The sequence below is a fragment of the Melopsittacus undulatus genome, chromosome 2 (assembly GCF_012275295.1).
Source record: "Melopsittacus undulatus isolate bMelUnd1 chromosome 2, bMelUnd1.mat.Z, whole genome shotgun sequence".
In the NCBI taxonomy this organism is placed as follows: Eukaryota; Metazoa; Chordata; class Aves; order Psittaciformes; family Psittaculidae; genus Melopsittacus; species Melopsittacus undulatus.
In genome coordinates this window covers 1,992,380-2,008,618 of record NC_047528.1, presented here as the reverse complement: position 1 = coordinate 2,008,618, position 16,239 = coordinate 1,992,380, and the positions used below count along the sequence as shown (strand labels likewise).

The following is a 16,239-nucleotide window of genomic DNA, read 5'->3' as shown; positions in this document are numbered from 1 at the left end:
GTGTGCTTAAATCATGCTATGCCTGGGAGACAAGCGCAGTGCCTCCTTCCCTCATCTCTCTCAATTAAATACCTTAATACATTTGTCCCTAGCACATCTTCTTTCTTCATTACGCTTGGAACAGCTCCAGAAGAAGAAGTGTTTGCAGATTGTCTCCTTTCTAAATACATATTACTTCCCCACTAGGTACAAATGGCTCAGGGAGGCTGTAAACATTTGCTCTGCACACAAAAGTGCTTAGTAATAACAAATCTAACAAATCCTCCTTTCAGTGCTTTGCAGGACACTTATAAAACCAGTGCTTTTAATTCCCAGGGCCCTGATTTATGGCCTGGGAGCGTTTGGTTTGGCTTTAGGAAAGGGATTGCAGAGCACATGTCTGTGTGCTGGCAGCTGGGGTTGGGGTTTGGCAGGCAGGGCTGGGATTGCAGCCCTGTCATTGCAGGTAGGGCTGTGATTGCAGATGCTTGCAGTGGTTGTGCAGTGAGAAGGATGCTTTTATTCAGTCGTGCATTAACAATATCCTGCTTGGGAAGTGGGTTTCCACAATCAGATGTATTTGTAGGGCTATTTATGGCCATGTTTTCCTCTAGATTGTGTGTCTCTGGACCCATTAGCATCCATGCAGCACTGTGTCCTTTTACAACCTCCTCCTGATGCTCTAGAGGTACCAAAAACCCCAGGACATCAGACCCCTGGATAGCAACATCCTATTGGCTTCCAAAACCACACCAATGCAAGATGCTCCTGAAAATGGGAATGGGCTCAGCTCTTCAGGCTTAATTCCCTGCACACAGCATTTCTATATCTCCTTTGCTGGCCCAGGCAGCCATGCACATACCCTGGGATTTTCTTTCATCTCTTCTTGGTTTGAGCTCCCCAGAGCATGTTACACACAGGATGCTTGCATCTGGAAACAGAAAACCACATCTCTACTCAGCTTTCTGCTCCAAAGGGAGTAAATCCTACCCTTTGCAAGCTGCTTATTGCCATGTGCTGTGCCTTTATGTTCCAGATTCTCTACTTTTAGGGCTTCTTTCAGCTTTACACCTCTCCTTTGGAGCAGAGCACAGGGCTGAGTGCAGGGTGTGTTTCCCTGCTCATTTCAGTGTGCTTGGGGTGATGGTTTGGATCAAACATACTGTGAAACCACTGAACACAAGCACCTTTGCTATAAAGCCACAGCTCATTTGGTCTGTGCTTTGCTTTTAGGGCTTTCCACTCCTTAAAAGCACTGGAGAAGCCCTCAAAAAACAAGCAATTAATCATAACGTAACCTTCCAGAACCTGCTTTCTCACTGTTTCCCATACAAAGCTTTCTGACAGATTCTCCTTAGCCTCCTTTATTCATGATGGCTTTGGTGTGGGCAGCGTGGTACCAGCAGTGACCAGTAATTGCTGCATTCACTCCCATCAGTCCCCATTTTACCTAATTAGAAGGGGATTTCACAATGCAGCCATCTGCTCCATTGCCTTGTGCTGTCTCTTTCCCAGACTCCCTCGAGACAGCTTTGATGGGCCCAGGATTTACTGATGCTGTATCACAGGATCAATCCAGTTGTTGGGGAGTCAGCGTTCCCCATTACACTGTTAAGGATGCACAAGTGATGCTGATGGTTTCCCAAGCTCACACGAGGAAATGGAGAGAGTTTCCTATGCTATTTTCCTCATTGCCAACAATTAAATCTATTCTTGTGCCTCCTGCAGGCAAGGAAGATGGGCTAACTGGAAGTGGCATGGATTTGAGTATCACGCTGTTAGTGATGCGCTTTAATGGACCTCATTGACTCCTGTTTTACAGCCGTGTCACTTGTGGTGTGTTTTATGGTTTCCTATAAGGATGCATGGGTATATTAAGCTTTGTCCTCTTCCCAAAGAAGTCTTTCTACCTCCCAATTCACCCCTAAACTGTGCCCATCAGCTCAGCCTAGTTTAGTCCGTGGTGCTTTTAAAGCATCCTTCCCACAGCACCCAGGGCAATTTCAGTGTAATTTCCTCCCCATTCTACATAGATTTGGAGCAGGATTCTCTGCTCTTTACCATCTACTGCACAAATCAAATCTACATCTTGGTTCTGCAGCCCTTGAAATAGGACAGTATTAAGGGTAGAGGGGAAAATCCGACTCCGCCTTTCATTGCTCAGTAATCCTTTATCTTATAATCCATGCTCTCTTCTTTCATCTCCTTAGCTCCCACCCAGCTCTGTTGTGGTTCTTTCAGTTAGAAAAGCATTACAACCTCTTTAATTTTGACTAAATTAATGTTTCTTTGACGAAAGAAACACTCAGTGGGTACATTGCATGGGAAGGTGTATAATGGAAAGCAGGACTCAGCCCACTGTCAAAGCCAGCAACTGCCTTGTTGCTTTTCTATGCTAAAAGAATCCTTTAGCTTCATTATGTATATAAAGTCTTGTAAAGAAATAGCACGAGCTCAAACACACACACAAAGGCACAGCAGAGGTGATGGGACTAAATGTGGGTTAATCCATATTCATCTGTGTTCTGTATTGTGTTATTGGAGGCTGTGTGGCTGTTACTGTTGGGGTACAGTAGAAACACAGCTGTGAGCTGTTCATCCTGCTGGAGGTGGTACCCAGCTGATGGATTCCGAGTGGTTCTTCTAAGGAATAGCTGCATCCATCCATGGGAAAGCACAGACCTGGGTGCAGTGGGAATTGTGATGTATAAACTGTTGTGGATTTGAATAATCCTTCCTTTTCTGAAAATAAGATGCATCCAAAGCATATGCATATATATACATATATACATCCATATATATATATATATATAAAACATTTGGTTTTATGCTATTTTCTATGCTTTATGTACCAAAAACTTAGGTGTCTTTGCAGCCTGAGCATATGTGTGTGCTTTGCTTTCTCAGGCAGTATTTTGGCTGAGCTGTTGAAGTGTAAGGTCACTTGGGAGATACCTGCTTGTTACAATACCCTGGTCTAACAGATAAAGGGGTCATCCTCATTGCTGGCTCTCTAAGGTGAGCTGCAGGCTTCTCTATGCTGTAGGCATCTGGGAAACATACCCATTGGTGTGAGCAGCCATTGAGGCTGTGACCTTGCATCAGTATCTCCATCAGCTGTGCAGGATCATTGAAGGTGGAGGGGGGATGCTGCTAGGAGGCACTGGGGTTAAATCATGTATTCACTTGCATGGGCAGCATGTACAGAAGAAACCATAGAATCATAGAATCCCAGCTTGAAGGAACATCAGGGATCATCCAGTCCAACCTTTCCAGGCAAAGCAAGACCTAGACTGGATGCCCAGCACCCTGTGCAGCCCAGTCTTAACAGTGTCCAACACTGGGGAGTCCCCACTTCCCTGCAGAGATTATTCCAGTGGATTAGTGTTCCCATTGTGAAAAAATTCCTCTTGTGTCCAGTGGGAATCTCCTCACCAGTAACTTGTGCCCATCACCCTTCAGCATTCCGATGGGACTCCTTGTCCAAAGGGAGCCTCCATCTTCCCTGCAACCACCCTTCAACTACTGGCACACAGGGATAAGGTCTCCTTAAGCCTTCTCTTCTCCAGTTGAACAATCCCAGCTCTCTCAGCCTTTCCTCACTGCTGATCAGTCCTTGGATCATCTTTGTGGCTCTTTTCTGGCCCCTCTCCAGCCCATCCACATCTTTTATGGGCAGCAGGACCCAAACTGAGCACAGTATTCCAGGGGTGGCCTGACCAGCACCCAGCAGAATGGGACAGGGTCATCTTTGCTGGTGATGTCCTTATAAAACCAAACAGGGTATTCAGGAGCTTCTTTGCACTGGGTTGTCAGGAGCATATTGCAAGGGAAAACTTGAATACCCCATATCTGGGCACTAACTTTGCCCTGGGGCTGGGTTTAGTGCTCTTCTGCTTAGTGGTCAGTGTATTTGTTCCTCAGTGCTTCCTCCATGGATGATCATGGTGATCTGTGATTTCCTAACATTTACTTTGCTGCCATTTCAGGCATAGAAGCCTTTTGAAATCCGGTTACTCCATCTCCTATTAAAGCCCACAGCAGAATTGCTTTCATGTATTAACTGAAACTCACTGTGACTAACTCATCCCTTCATTTTTCATGTGTGCAATGAAGTTTCAGGACACCTGGTGCCCAATCAGCATAGGAAGGATATTCAGGTATAGTCTTATAATAACTACTACAGCAAGGAACAAATAATAATGCCCAAAGTGACTAACACAGTGGCAAAACAATAGCTGCTAGGTAAGCATCACCATCTTCCTCCTTTAACTTCTTTACTGCTGCATCTATTCCTACTCCTGTGCCACGATGAGCAATTACACTGTCGCACAGACTAGAAATGAAAGCAAAGAGCCATGCTGATCATGAACTGCATTAGAAACACAGAAAGAAGGGAAGTGATGATTCCCTGAAGGGAGGAGAAAATACAGCCAGTCAAATAACATTGCTGCAACAGAAAAGCTATTTCATGCCAAGCAGCTATGGCCTGACCTTCCTTCGGGGAGACCCATCCTTCTGCATCCTGATTTGGATGGTCATTGGCCACATTAAGACAACATCTTATCTGTTATCCCCTAGTACCACCCATCTCCATCATTTGCCTCAAGGGCAAACCTTGCAGTTCCAATGCAGCTGAACTGCAGCATCACTAAAGCATCCCCAGCTTGGAGAAGGGCCAGGATTTAAGGAACAGGAGCTGGCCATAAGTTCCAACAGCTTCACACCAGAGCTTCCAGGGAAGTCAGGTCCCTGTCCAACACTATAAGGGCAAATAGTCTTCATGAACCCCTCCAGCAGTGTGAATGGAGCAATTTGGACTAGAGCTATTGTGAAGCAGAGCAGGTCAGTGAGATGTGCTGTCCTTCATCTCCTTGGGCAGCAGCTCTTCAGTCCTATAACCATCTGGCCTGTCGTTGATGAGAGGTGATGCTTTATGTTCCCTTCCCACCCTGCTGCTGCTGGTCTGATCACACTGTGAGTTTGTGACACACAATTGCTTCATTTGACCTAAAAAGCTTCATTTTCCACAGCCTTAGGCAGCACTTCTCACTGCACCAGATTCCCCTCTTCCCATGGATTCATAGAATCACAGCCTGGCTTGGGTTGAAGGGAACTTAAAGCTCATCCAGTTCCAACCCCTGCCATGGGCAGGGATGCCTCACACTAGACCATGTCACCCAAGGCTCTGTCCAACCTGGCCTTGAACATGGAGCGATGGAGCATGGATGGTCCTCAATGCTCCTATTCCTCTGTGCTGGGATATGAGCAGTGGCAGGGCTGTGACCCTTGGGGTTGTTCTCTCACAACTACATTGCTTTTTCAGCTCTTTAGCCCTCTGCAGTGTTCACCATCACCTTCAGTTATGTACTTATGACATCTGAGGTGTGATGGTATGTGGAATAACTGCCTCCTTGGAAGGCCATGCTCCATGGTCCCCAGGCAATGCAGATCCATGATTTGTGGGCTGCTGATTCAAGCAGCTTTAATAAGTGGAGCACAGCATGGTTCTGCTCTGCCAAATGAGTTGACTTCATCCTTATCAGTACATTAATCATACCTTTCTCATAGCTTGCTGCAGCCAGTGCTAAAGTTGCCTTGCTGAAGGCTCAGCACTTCCCTACTCTCCTATGCTGTATGTGATGGGCTCTAACCAGGGATATCCACACATACTGATCCCTCCCATCCTGCTCATACTTACTCCTTTGTGCATTGTCCAGGTTTCAAATCCAAGCATTAATATATGACATTGTTGTAGTCTTTGCACACAATTAGATGTTGGCTTTGTCCAAACTGACTTGTTCTATGTATGTATTTGTGTGTGTGTGCATGGCTTAGGGGTTGATTCTTAATGTTAGAGGACAAAATGTAATCTTGGGCACCAGGAGCTTCATTATACCATTCATAATGCAGACTTACAGTGAATTATTGTGTACAAGATAATAGCATGGGCACTAGAGGATAAAGCTGTCATTAAGCATCCACATAGGAGTTAGAGACAGAGCACTTGATGCAGCAGACAATGAGAGGGCACATCATGCTCTTGGGGTGGCAAATATTATGTGTTGAGAAGACTGCAATAGGAGTTGGCTGGAATTGACCTTCTAACCAAAGGGGCTGGGTTGAGGTGTGATTCTGAGCAACCTGATCTAGTTGAAGATGCTCCTGCTCATTGCAGGGGGGTTAGAACTCAATGAGCTTTGATGATCACTTCCAATCCAAACTATTCTATGGGATGAAGTGGTTGAAGATGGTGTCTTGGGGTGCAAGGGGTATAGGAAGGCAAGGTTAGAAGGGGCTTGGAGCAGCTGCTCCAGTGGAAGGTGTCCATGCCCATGGCAGGGGTTGGGACTGGATGAGCTTTAAAGTCCTTTCCAACCCGAAGCAGTCTGTGAATCTATGATTCTGTGTTGCAGTAACATGTCAGCCTGTCAGAAGCATCAATTTTAGAATGAATGAAACATTTCAGACCAAACATTCTGTAAAGCCTTTTTTTCCCCCCACTGAAAGATCTGAATAGTTTTAATTTTAGTTTAAGCCATAATTTTCCAGATTAAGCTGGAAATATCCCTTCTGTGCAGGACTCCATGAGATTCCTGGTCTCCCTTTCTGCACCACTCAGAGATGCACACTGGGATGAGGGAGTTGGGCTCAGAGCCTGTACCACTGCTGTCAGCAGGATACATTTCACATCCTATGCTGATCCTGAATAAACATAACCTCTCTTCAAGTCCTTCAGAGTAGATAGAAGACCTGGCCCTGTTTCCTGTTCCTTCCCCCTCTTGGCTTTGCTGGGGCACCAGTAGATGAAGGCAATCGGTGCCTACAGAAGTGCTGGTGAGCATCTCCAGAGATGGCTGCATGCCATAGCCTGGAGCTCACATCAACCCCATGTTCCCTGGCTGGGGTGGAGGAGGGTGTTCAGGTCACCTTCCACCTTTAGCAATCTTCAGCCAAGGGGAAGATGCAATTAAACAACCAGGGTGGATGCAGCCCTATGCAAGAGCTGTGTGTGGTATCCACTGATGCATGCAGAGAACAGCTCTTGGCTTTAATGAATATAGATCAGGCCACCACCTCCTGAGGCTACTGTCATAGAACCAGAGAATGGTTTGGGTTGGAAAGGACCTTAAAATCATCCAGTTCCAACCCCCCTGCCTGGCCTTGAACACCGCCAGGGATGGAGCATTCACAGCTTCCCTGGGCAACCCATTCCAGTGCCTCAGCACCCTCACAGTAAAGAACTTCTCCCTTATCTCCAGTCTAAACTTCCCCTGTTTCAGTCTGAACCCATCACCCCTTGTCCTATCACTGCAGTCCCTGATGAAGAGATATATAAGATGATTGTAAGATGTAAGATTTACAAGGTGTCTGCTCCATCTTCTGCTGCCCTATGGAGGGCTATAGGTGGCTAAAATCCCTTTATCTTCACTGTGTATTTTCCCTGTTGGGCTTACAAAAGGTCATCTCATGCCTCATAGACTCCTTTTTGCTGAGTTTCACTTCAATTTCCATTTCAGGTCAGTGCTGGGTTCGTGATGGATTCTACTTATTCTTTGTAAGGCTGGGACCAGAGGTAGGCAGAAAATGAGGAGCTTTGCTGCTGTTTCAGTTCAAGCCCTGTGTTTCGTGCCAAGATAGCAATTCTTAACATCTTCCTCAGTGAAATGAAGAGCAATGAAAAACCCTTAGATAAAGAATTAAAGAGAGGGCCTAAGCTCTGCCTGTTGGGTACATCCATACTGGTTCTGGTCCATGCTCGTGACTCGTCTTTGCAATGCACACAAAGGCTTTTGCTTAGGTTTTAGGTGAGTTTGAGGCTGTGCTCTTTTAGGATGGGGTCAAGCTCCTGAAATACATTACAGAGCTAATTTTGTGTTTTATATTATATGAGCTGTTGTTCTCAAAATGGGGGAAAAATAAGATTTTCAGGGTTTATTTCAGATTGCAGCCAGGATTTGTAGCTTTTGGGCACCTTCCCTACAAGTTGGCCTTGGGATGTTAAAGGGTAATCATAGAATGGTTTGGGTTGGAAGGGGCCTTCAAAGCTCATCTATTCCAGCCCTCTACAATGAGCAGGGGCATCTTTAACTAGACCAGGTTGCCCAGACCCACATCCAGCCTGGTCTTGAATGTCTCCAGGGATGGGGCATCCATCACCTCTCTGGACAACCTGTGCCAGGGTTTTACCACCTCATTGTAAAGGATTCCTTCCTCCCATCCAGCCTGAATCCCCCTCTTTTAGTTTAAACCCATCATCCCTCATCCTATCACAACAGGCCCTGCTAAAAGTCTCTCTCCATCTTACTTATAGGCCCCTTTTAAGAATTGAAAGGCTACAATAAGGTCTCATTTGAGTCTTCTCCATGCTGAACAAGCACAACTCTCTCAGCCTTGATATGAGGGAGGTCTCAGAACTGCAGGACCTTTCTCCAAAGCAGGAGATAGACATTCAATGGACATTCACCAGACCTGGAAAGGGGATTTAGGTCACATTCCTGAGGCTTCCTCTTCATCCCTACAGTCAGTATTGATGCAGACCTCAAGCAGGGCACCTGCCTCCTCATTCCCACTTTGCATTAGTAAACTCAGTGTACCTGGCACTCAGATGTGGGGACCCAGGCTGTGAAGGTGCTAGCACACTCCTGCCTATGCTGTGGCTCAGGGTAACTAGTACTTTTCCAAGCAATTGAGCTGGGTTTAGGAGGAGCCACATTCCAAGGGCAGTTCCCAATGGGCTGTTTTCCCTCACTCATCTGTGGTGGAGATGAGAGGTTTAGGAATTAGTACTTTTGTGCTATTGAACCATGGCAAGTTGAGTTTCTGGGCCTGGACACAACCAGCACAGAACAAGCTGTGTCTATTCTAGTAACACTTCTGCAGTTTATGTGTTGACTATCAAAACCAGGCACTAAGATCAGCTCCTACACCAGACATAGCTGTAGTAAATGGTTGGAGTTTCTCTCCTTCCATTGCTCTGGATAGCAGATAGCCCATGGCAAGGCATTGGAACTAGATGACGTTTACCATGTGATGTAAAATGCATATGTGCCCAATTCTGTTCTATTAGAATAGAATCCCACACTGGTTTGTGTTGGAAGGGAGCTTAAAACTCATCCAGTTCCAACCCTTCCACTAGAGCAGGATGATGCTCCAAGCCCCTGTGTCCAACCTGGCCTCGAACACTGCCATGGATGGGGCAGCCACAGCAGCATGGGAGCATCTATGAATGGCTGTTAATCTGTGCTTTGCCTGCAAAGCCAGGCTCATTCTGGGAGGCACAAAGTAGTCAAGTACAGTGGACCTGAGCAGTCACAGGATTCTTATATCTGAAATAAGAGCAGCAAAGCAAGGATGGAGAGGAGCAGAGGAATTTGTGCTTATTTATAACAGTCAAATGAGACTGTATTGCACCAACAGCCCAGCTCCATTGCATGATGAGTGCCCACTCACTGATTTTGAGGAAAGGTTCTATCTCTGCTACAAATACAATAGAGAATAGCTAACGGGTTCAGAAGTTGCTAGGAAGGAGTTTAAGTGACAGACAGACATGAGCAAAGAGAACTAGTGCATGATTTTGTTGCCTTTTGGAAAGCAGTTGGAAATACATAGTCTGTTTTGTGGATGGGAAGAAGCCTCTTTCCTTCTGAGTGACTTAGAATGAGCTTTGATTTAGTCAGTGAGGTATTCAAAGCTTGAATTCAGTCCTTTAAAGACATTTCCTCTTCCTTTGGCTCATCTCTTCATGCAGGAGGGGTGTTTTAACAATGGACTGCAGAGACAAGTGGGAGACATTCACTGAACAGGAAAGAAGGGGACACAAATGAGCCAATACGTATTGGTTGTTCAGTGCAACAGTTTCATGAAGGATAAATGATAGCATCCTTCAAACAGGCAGTATCCCTGGGGTTTGACAGTGTTATCCAAGGCCAAGAAGGGCTGAATAGTAAAAGAAAGGGGAGAAATGAAGAAATACAGTGAAAATAAGTAGATGTAGGTAGAGTCAATATGAAGGAAGAATGGAGAGTTGAAGATGGGATTTGGCTCATAGATTGGGATACCTACATTTAGGGATGTATGTGTGAGTGTCTTCACATGTGTTAGATGTTTGTATTCCCATCAATGGGCATATAGTCAGATAACAGAGCCCAAAGAGGCATTCAGCTCATCCTAAAGCATCTCTGCCATAGGGAAGAGCTCTTCAGGCCCCACTGACTCCACATTGACAATCACAAGGACACAGACACCCTGCAGATGTGAGAAAACCTTAATATAAGTGTTTTAGGAGGAGAAACACCCAGGAGACTGTTGCAAGCAGCAGTTATGTTGGAAGGGAAGGGTCTTTAATATCTATGTGAATGGGTAATGCAGTACTGGGTGGGCAGGAGCTGCCCTGATCCTATACATGAAGGGATCAGTTATTACTGGTCCATGAGGACAAGAGATGAACTCCTGCAGCCTCCCCATCTATGTGAGTGCTCTGATGACGAATGAAGGGTGTGTGTCCATGTGAAGCTTTCCTGAGCCCCTGGACCCAGTCCAGCTGCTTATCTTCTTATAAGTGAAAGCTGAATAACTCCATGAGCATTTGTCCCATTTGGTAGAAGTTGATTAAGATGTTCAAAGCTATTATGGGAAGGGATTGACTGGCAGTACCCTCACACAGAGGTCATTCCCCTCAGAAACCAGGCTGAGGATGAGCAGCATCACCCAAAGGGATTGATGGAATGGGGCAGGAGGGACAAGGCTCTGCAGCTTCAAGGTCCCATTGCTTCAGAGGTCCCAATGGTAAGAGAAGGGCTTTGCTTTTCAATGAGAATTCAGCCCTTTGAAGAGGGTTTTTGCTTGGATCACCACTGTTAGGGTAGATGCTGGTTTGTATTGCAGCCTTTAAGGATCTAAACACTGCCTGGGACCATGCCTGAGCACAACCTGCTTAAGGTAGCAACACCCTTGGGCTTTCTCCATCCCCATTCTAGGGTGAATGGCAATCCTTAGAGAGAAAATGGAATGGTTTGCTTCAGAACTGGTAAGGAGTTGATGGTTTTGGGATAGAACTACAAAACACAAGAGAAGGGGTCTGTGAATGGGAACCAGAATGTGTTCAGATGCTAAGAACCTATGAGATGCCTTTGGGTAAAGTTGCAGCTGTGTCCAAAAGAAATGAAAGATGATGTTTTTTCATTAACTCAATGATAAAGAGAAGCCATAAACTGAATTTTCTGCTCCGCTGGAGTTTACAGATAAGACAGTTTTATCTTAAACTGGTCCTTCATGGAATTAACAAAACTATTGTGCATAATATAGGCAAAATGATACCATTGACTATTTAAAGGCACTGGTAAGGGAATCTTGGCTCCTTACATGTCTGAATCACCCAGCTCCCTTGCCTGCAGGGAAGGCTGATGAGAAGTGCGTCCTGTGTTGAGCTGCAGAAGATGATGTTGATATTCCTTCCAATTGTTCTCTTCCAACCCAATTGCAAGAGCCAGGAATTGGCTGTAGGTAACTTCAGTGCAGAGGTGAAGCCGTAGAGACAAAAAGGCATCTCAGTCCCATCTGAGCCTAGATTTATAGAGGGCACTTGGCCATTGTCACACAATGAGCAGGTTGTCTGGTGCCCAGCACTGGCTGATTTAATGGACCCAATTTCATTTAAACTTCTAATGTGTCAATGGATTTGGGATGCCAACCTCATGAAGTTTAACCATGCAAGTGCAAGGTCCTACACCTAGGTCAGAGCAATCCCAGGCACAGCTACAGGTTGGGCAGAGAAGAGATTCAGAGCAGCCCAAGGAAAAGGACTTGGGGGTGTTGGTCAATGAGAAACTGAACATGAGCCGGCTGCAGTGTGTGCTCACAGCCCAGAAAGCAACTGTATCCTGGGCTGCATCCAAAGGAGCGTGACCAGCAGGGCGAAGGAGGTGATCCTGCCCCTCTGCTCTGCTCTCACCTGGAGCATTGTGTGCAGTTCTGGGGTCCTCAGCATAACAAGGACATGGAACTGTTGGAACAAGTCCAGAGGAGGCCACGAGGATGAGCAGGGGCAGGAGCAGCTCCTGTATGGAGCCAGGCTGAGAACATTGGGGCTGTTGAGCCTGGAGAAGAGAAGCTGCGTGGAGACCTCAGAGCAGCTTCCAGTGTCTGAAGGGGGCTCCAAGGATGCTGGAGAGGGGCTCTTCATCAGGGACTGCAGTGATAGGACAAGGGGTGATGGGTTCAGACTGAAACAGGGGAAGTTCAGGTTGGAGATAAGGCAGAAGTTCTTTACTGTGAGGGTGCTGAGGCACTGGAATGGGTTGCCCAGGGAGGTTGTGAATGCTCCATCCCTGGCAGTGTTCAAGGCCAGGTTGGACAGAGCCTTGGGTGCCATGGTTTAGTGTGAAGTGTCCCTGCCCATGGCAGGGGTCGGAACTGGATGATCTTAAGGTCCTTTCCAACCCAAACCATTCTATGAAGTAAAAAATAAGCTGTTAGGAGCCAGTTCCTTTAAACCTGAGTGGATGGAGGCGAAAGCTTTTCCTTGTTGAGCAATGGGGGATGCCATTCCCACATTCCACTACTCTCCTGTTGGCTTAACTCCTAAACCTCTTTCTCTTTTGATCCTCAGAAACGAGTTCAGACCCTGGGTAGACGTCAAGCCTGTGAAAGCTATAAAAGCAAAGCCCCAGTACAAGCCACCAGAGGAGAAAATGACCCATGAAACCAGTTACAGCGCCCAGTTCAAGGGGGAAACCAGTAAGCCTGCTCCAGCTGATAACAAATACCTGGAACGCCGAAGGATACGCACTCTCTACAGTGAGCCCTATAAAGAACCTCCAAAGGTGAGAGACATGGTGAAGGGACCCAGAGCCATCACTGCATCACTGTCCAATAGAGTAAAGCTGGGGTGAATGCTGCCTGTTGTCACTCCCCTTGTGTGGCATCTTCATTTCCAACCAGTGGGTGCATCTGGGGATCCACCTGGGAGATGGTGGTGGATGGAAAACTGGATATGAGCTGGGATACATGCACAGGCAGCCCTGAACCCCCCATGTGCTGGGCTGCACCCCCAGAGTGTGAGCAGCAGCTCAGGGAGGGGATCCTGCCCCTCTGCTGTGCTCTGGGGAGCCCTGAGAGCAGCTCCAGTGCCTAAAGGGGCTGCAGGAAAGCTGGAGAGGGGCTTGGGACAAGGGCCTGGAGGGACAGGCCAAGGGGAATGGCTTGAACCTGCCCAAGAGAGGGGAGCCTGAGCTGAGCTCTGAGGCAGAAGCTGTTCCCTGGGAGGGTGCTGAGGCGCTGGCACAGGGTGCCCAGAGAAGCTGTGGCTGCCCCATCCCTGGCAGTGCTCAAGGCCAGGTTGGACACAGGGGCTTGGAGCAGCTGCTACAGTGGAAGGGGTCCCTGCCTGTGGCATTGGGCTGGAACTGAATGAGCTTTAAGGTCCCTTCAACCCAAACCAGGCTGGGATTCTCTGGGCTCTAGTACAAGTTAATGCACATTGAGGATGGCAGTGCGCTGTGTCAAACTGTAAAGAAGTGAAGGTAGGTTTATCTAGACAGTTTCTCTTTCTCCCTCCAAGCCTGTGGGCACCCCACGTTAGGCTTTACCCCAGGAACAACACGCTAAAAGCCAGATCTCCCTCTGTAATTAATTCAGAGCACTGCACAGAGTTTGACAGTAAATGCTTTTAGCTTTTGATTAGATCAATGACAAAGGACCTGAGCTAAGTACATTCCAGCCTTATGTCCTAGGAACAGTGGAGGACCTGCATAGAAAAGGAGTCAGTCTGTGCAGGTTTACACTTAGTCCTTCCCTAAGTGCTTATCTTTGTGTGGTATCAGAAGGATGCCAGGGTCAGCACGGAGGAGATCAATCCTTCTGTTCCTCCTTAATTCTGAAGCTGTCCTCCCTACTTTGGAGCCTGCAGAAACATGTTGATGCTGACACTGCTGTGGGCTTTATTCAAGTGCCCATCAGTGTCCCAGCTATCCCCAAGTAGTTTTACTCCATCGTGGCATTTATTAAGGGGCAAACATAAGGAGTCAAGTCCTGAAAGAGAGGTGGGGATTTGTAGCAACCTCTTTGTGCTGAGCATCGTTTCTCTGCTTCAAATCCATACAGGGACAATCCTCTGTGGGCTTGCAAAGCCTCCTGTGAAGTCAGAGATAGGGACTGCAGTGATAGGACAAGGGGTGATGGGTTCAGACTGAAACAGGGGAAGTTTAGATTGGATCTAAGGCAAAAGCTCTTTACTGTGAGGGTGCTGAGGCACTGGAATGGGTTGCCCAGGGAGGTTGTGAATGCTCCATCCCTGGCAGTGTTCAAGGCCAGGTTGGACAGAGCCTTGGGTGCCATGGTTTAGTGTGAGGTGTCCCTGCCCATGGCAAGGGGATTGGAACTGAATGACCTTAAGGTCCTTTCCAACCCAAACCATTCCATGAATGGATAAAATGACTGATGATATTCCCTCTCCCGCTGTGTCCTGGTCTGGACGCACTTCCCTTTGCTGGCTTCAGGGGCATTGTGCCTTCAGGACATCCACAGTGGGAAAGGAGTTGTCCATTTGCAACTCAGCATGTCCCAACTGCTCCCCTCCCTTTGTAACAAGGCATAGTTGAGGAAAGAAGTGATTTTCATGCTATTTCTGATCTAAATCCTGTTTTCCACCTGTCCTTGTGTCCCTCTTTCTCTGTCTCTCCACCTCTGTGTTGTTTTGCGTGTTGCCCTCCATGCAGGTGGAAAAGCCTAGCGTAAAGCCTTCCAAACCAAAAAAGACCACAACAAGCCATAAACCCCTGAAAAAGGCCAAAGACAAGCAGATTGCATCTGGCCGGGCTGCCAAGAAAAAGAGCGCCGAGACCTCCAACACAGCAAAGCCAGAGGACAAGGAGAAAAGCAAAGAGATGAACAATAAACTGGCTGAGGCAAAAGAGTAAATGTCACTGCACTTTCCTTTCTCTCTCCTTTTAGTTTCTTTTCCTTTCTTTCTTCCCCCCCTTTTCTTTTTCTCTCCTTTCTTTGATTAAATAAAGGCCACAAAATTAATTAGAGGCTTCTAATCTGCTTTTTGTTCTGATTGTATTAGAAGCTGTTCCGTTTTATTTCCAAGGAGGATTAGGGAATCCTTGTTTCTGAGGTCAGGTTGTTTCTGCTTTGCCTGCACAACTCAGCTCTGCACAGAGTGAGGGACGTGGGAATGCACAAGTGGGGTCGTAGGAGATGAAGGTGATGGATCAGCCCTGATTGTGGCCAACCTTGGTTTGGTCCTGCAGTGCTTTGATGGTGTGGAAGTGCCCATTGAGCCATGGAGGGGCTGTGCTCTGATCCTATGAGGTCCTTTTGGGGTTGGCCTTTATTCGGTCATCTCCCACTGGTGTCAGCAGGTGGAAGATTTTGGAGGCAGAGAGAGGATCAGAGGTTCATTCATGGTGCTGTGGATCCATTAGAATCAGTGGTGTGGCCAAGGGCGACTTCCCCTGGTGATGCTGGTGGGACTTTTGCTCCAAGAAGCAACAGGAAAGGAGATCCAGTGCAGTTAAAGGGCCAATCCCCCCCCTCCAGTGTAGCTAGGGGTAGGTCTAGCTGCATCAAGGCAGCTTCACCCATCAACACCTCTTGAAGTCCTTGGTTTAACCAAAAAGGAAGTTGAGGAAAGGCACAGAGAGCAGTGAAGGCTTCCCAAGCATGTGGCAGGTTATCAGCAGGCTGTTCTTCCCTATTGCTTCCCCTAGGTTATGGATCGTTTTAGTTATCCCTGGTTTGGTTTGAACCTTGGTCTGCTTTCTTCACTTCTGGGGTGCCAGTAGACAGAGCTAGGTTTCAGAAAGAGGTTTAGTTTGCAGAGGTGACATTCCAAAGGGTAGGAAGAAGTGAGTCAGGAAGGTTGGCTAAGAGCTGTCAGCACCCGTTGTGTTGACTCTACCATTTGTTGGAGTTCATGTTGGCTTGTGAGCATCCAAAGAGGGACATAAACCCATTGCTGGGATCCCTAGACTCCCTCCAGGCAAGATCTCAGGGTTTCAATCCTATTTACTGTGCTCTTCCTCTAGGAAATCCCCATGCCCAGCAAGACCAGCTTGGAAGCTGTCAACACAGCAGGACCATTTGTCAATGAGTTTGAACTGGGCCAACAGGCTGGTATTGCATCCCCCACAGTCGTTGAGTCAATGGGAGCTGGAAGAGGTATAGTCCCAAACCAAATTTATGTGCCTAACTTCTGGATTGGGACCTAAATACCTACGGATCAGTCTTGCTCCCACCAAACTGAGGTGTTGAAGT

General features: G+C 47.1%; 1 protein-coding gene across 2 annotated transcripts in view; it reads left to right on the top strand.

The window, feature by feature from the left end:
• The window catches only part of MAP6 (microtubule associated protein 6), a 37,419-nt gene that overhangs the window by 14,419 nt on the left and 6,761 nt on the right, over window positions 1-16,239 (top strand). The window contains exons 2-3 of one of the 2 annotated variants that reach the window (XM_034059994.1): window positions 12,590-12,803; window positions 14,697-15,006. In XM_034059994.1, coding sequence (XP_033915885.1) covers window positions 12,590-12,803; window positions 14,697-14,897 — 415 coding nt within the window. In that variant the 3' untranslated portion in view covers window positions 14,898-15,006. Of the gene's footprint in view, window positions 1-12,589; window positions 12,804-14,696; window positions 15,007-16,239 lie in introns of those variants that run through there. The other variant, XM_034059995.1, reaches the window with a different exon arrangement.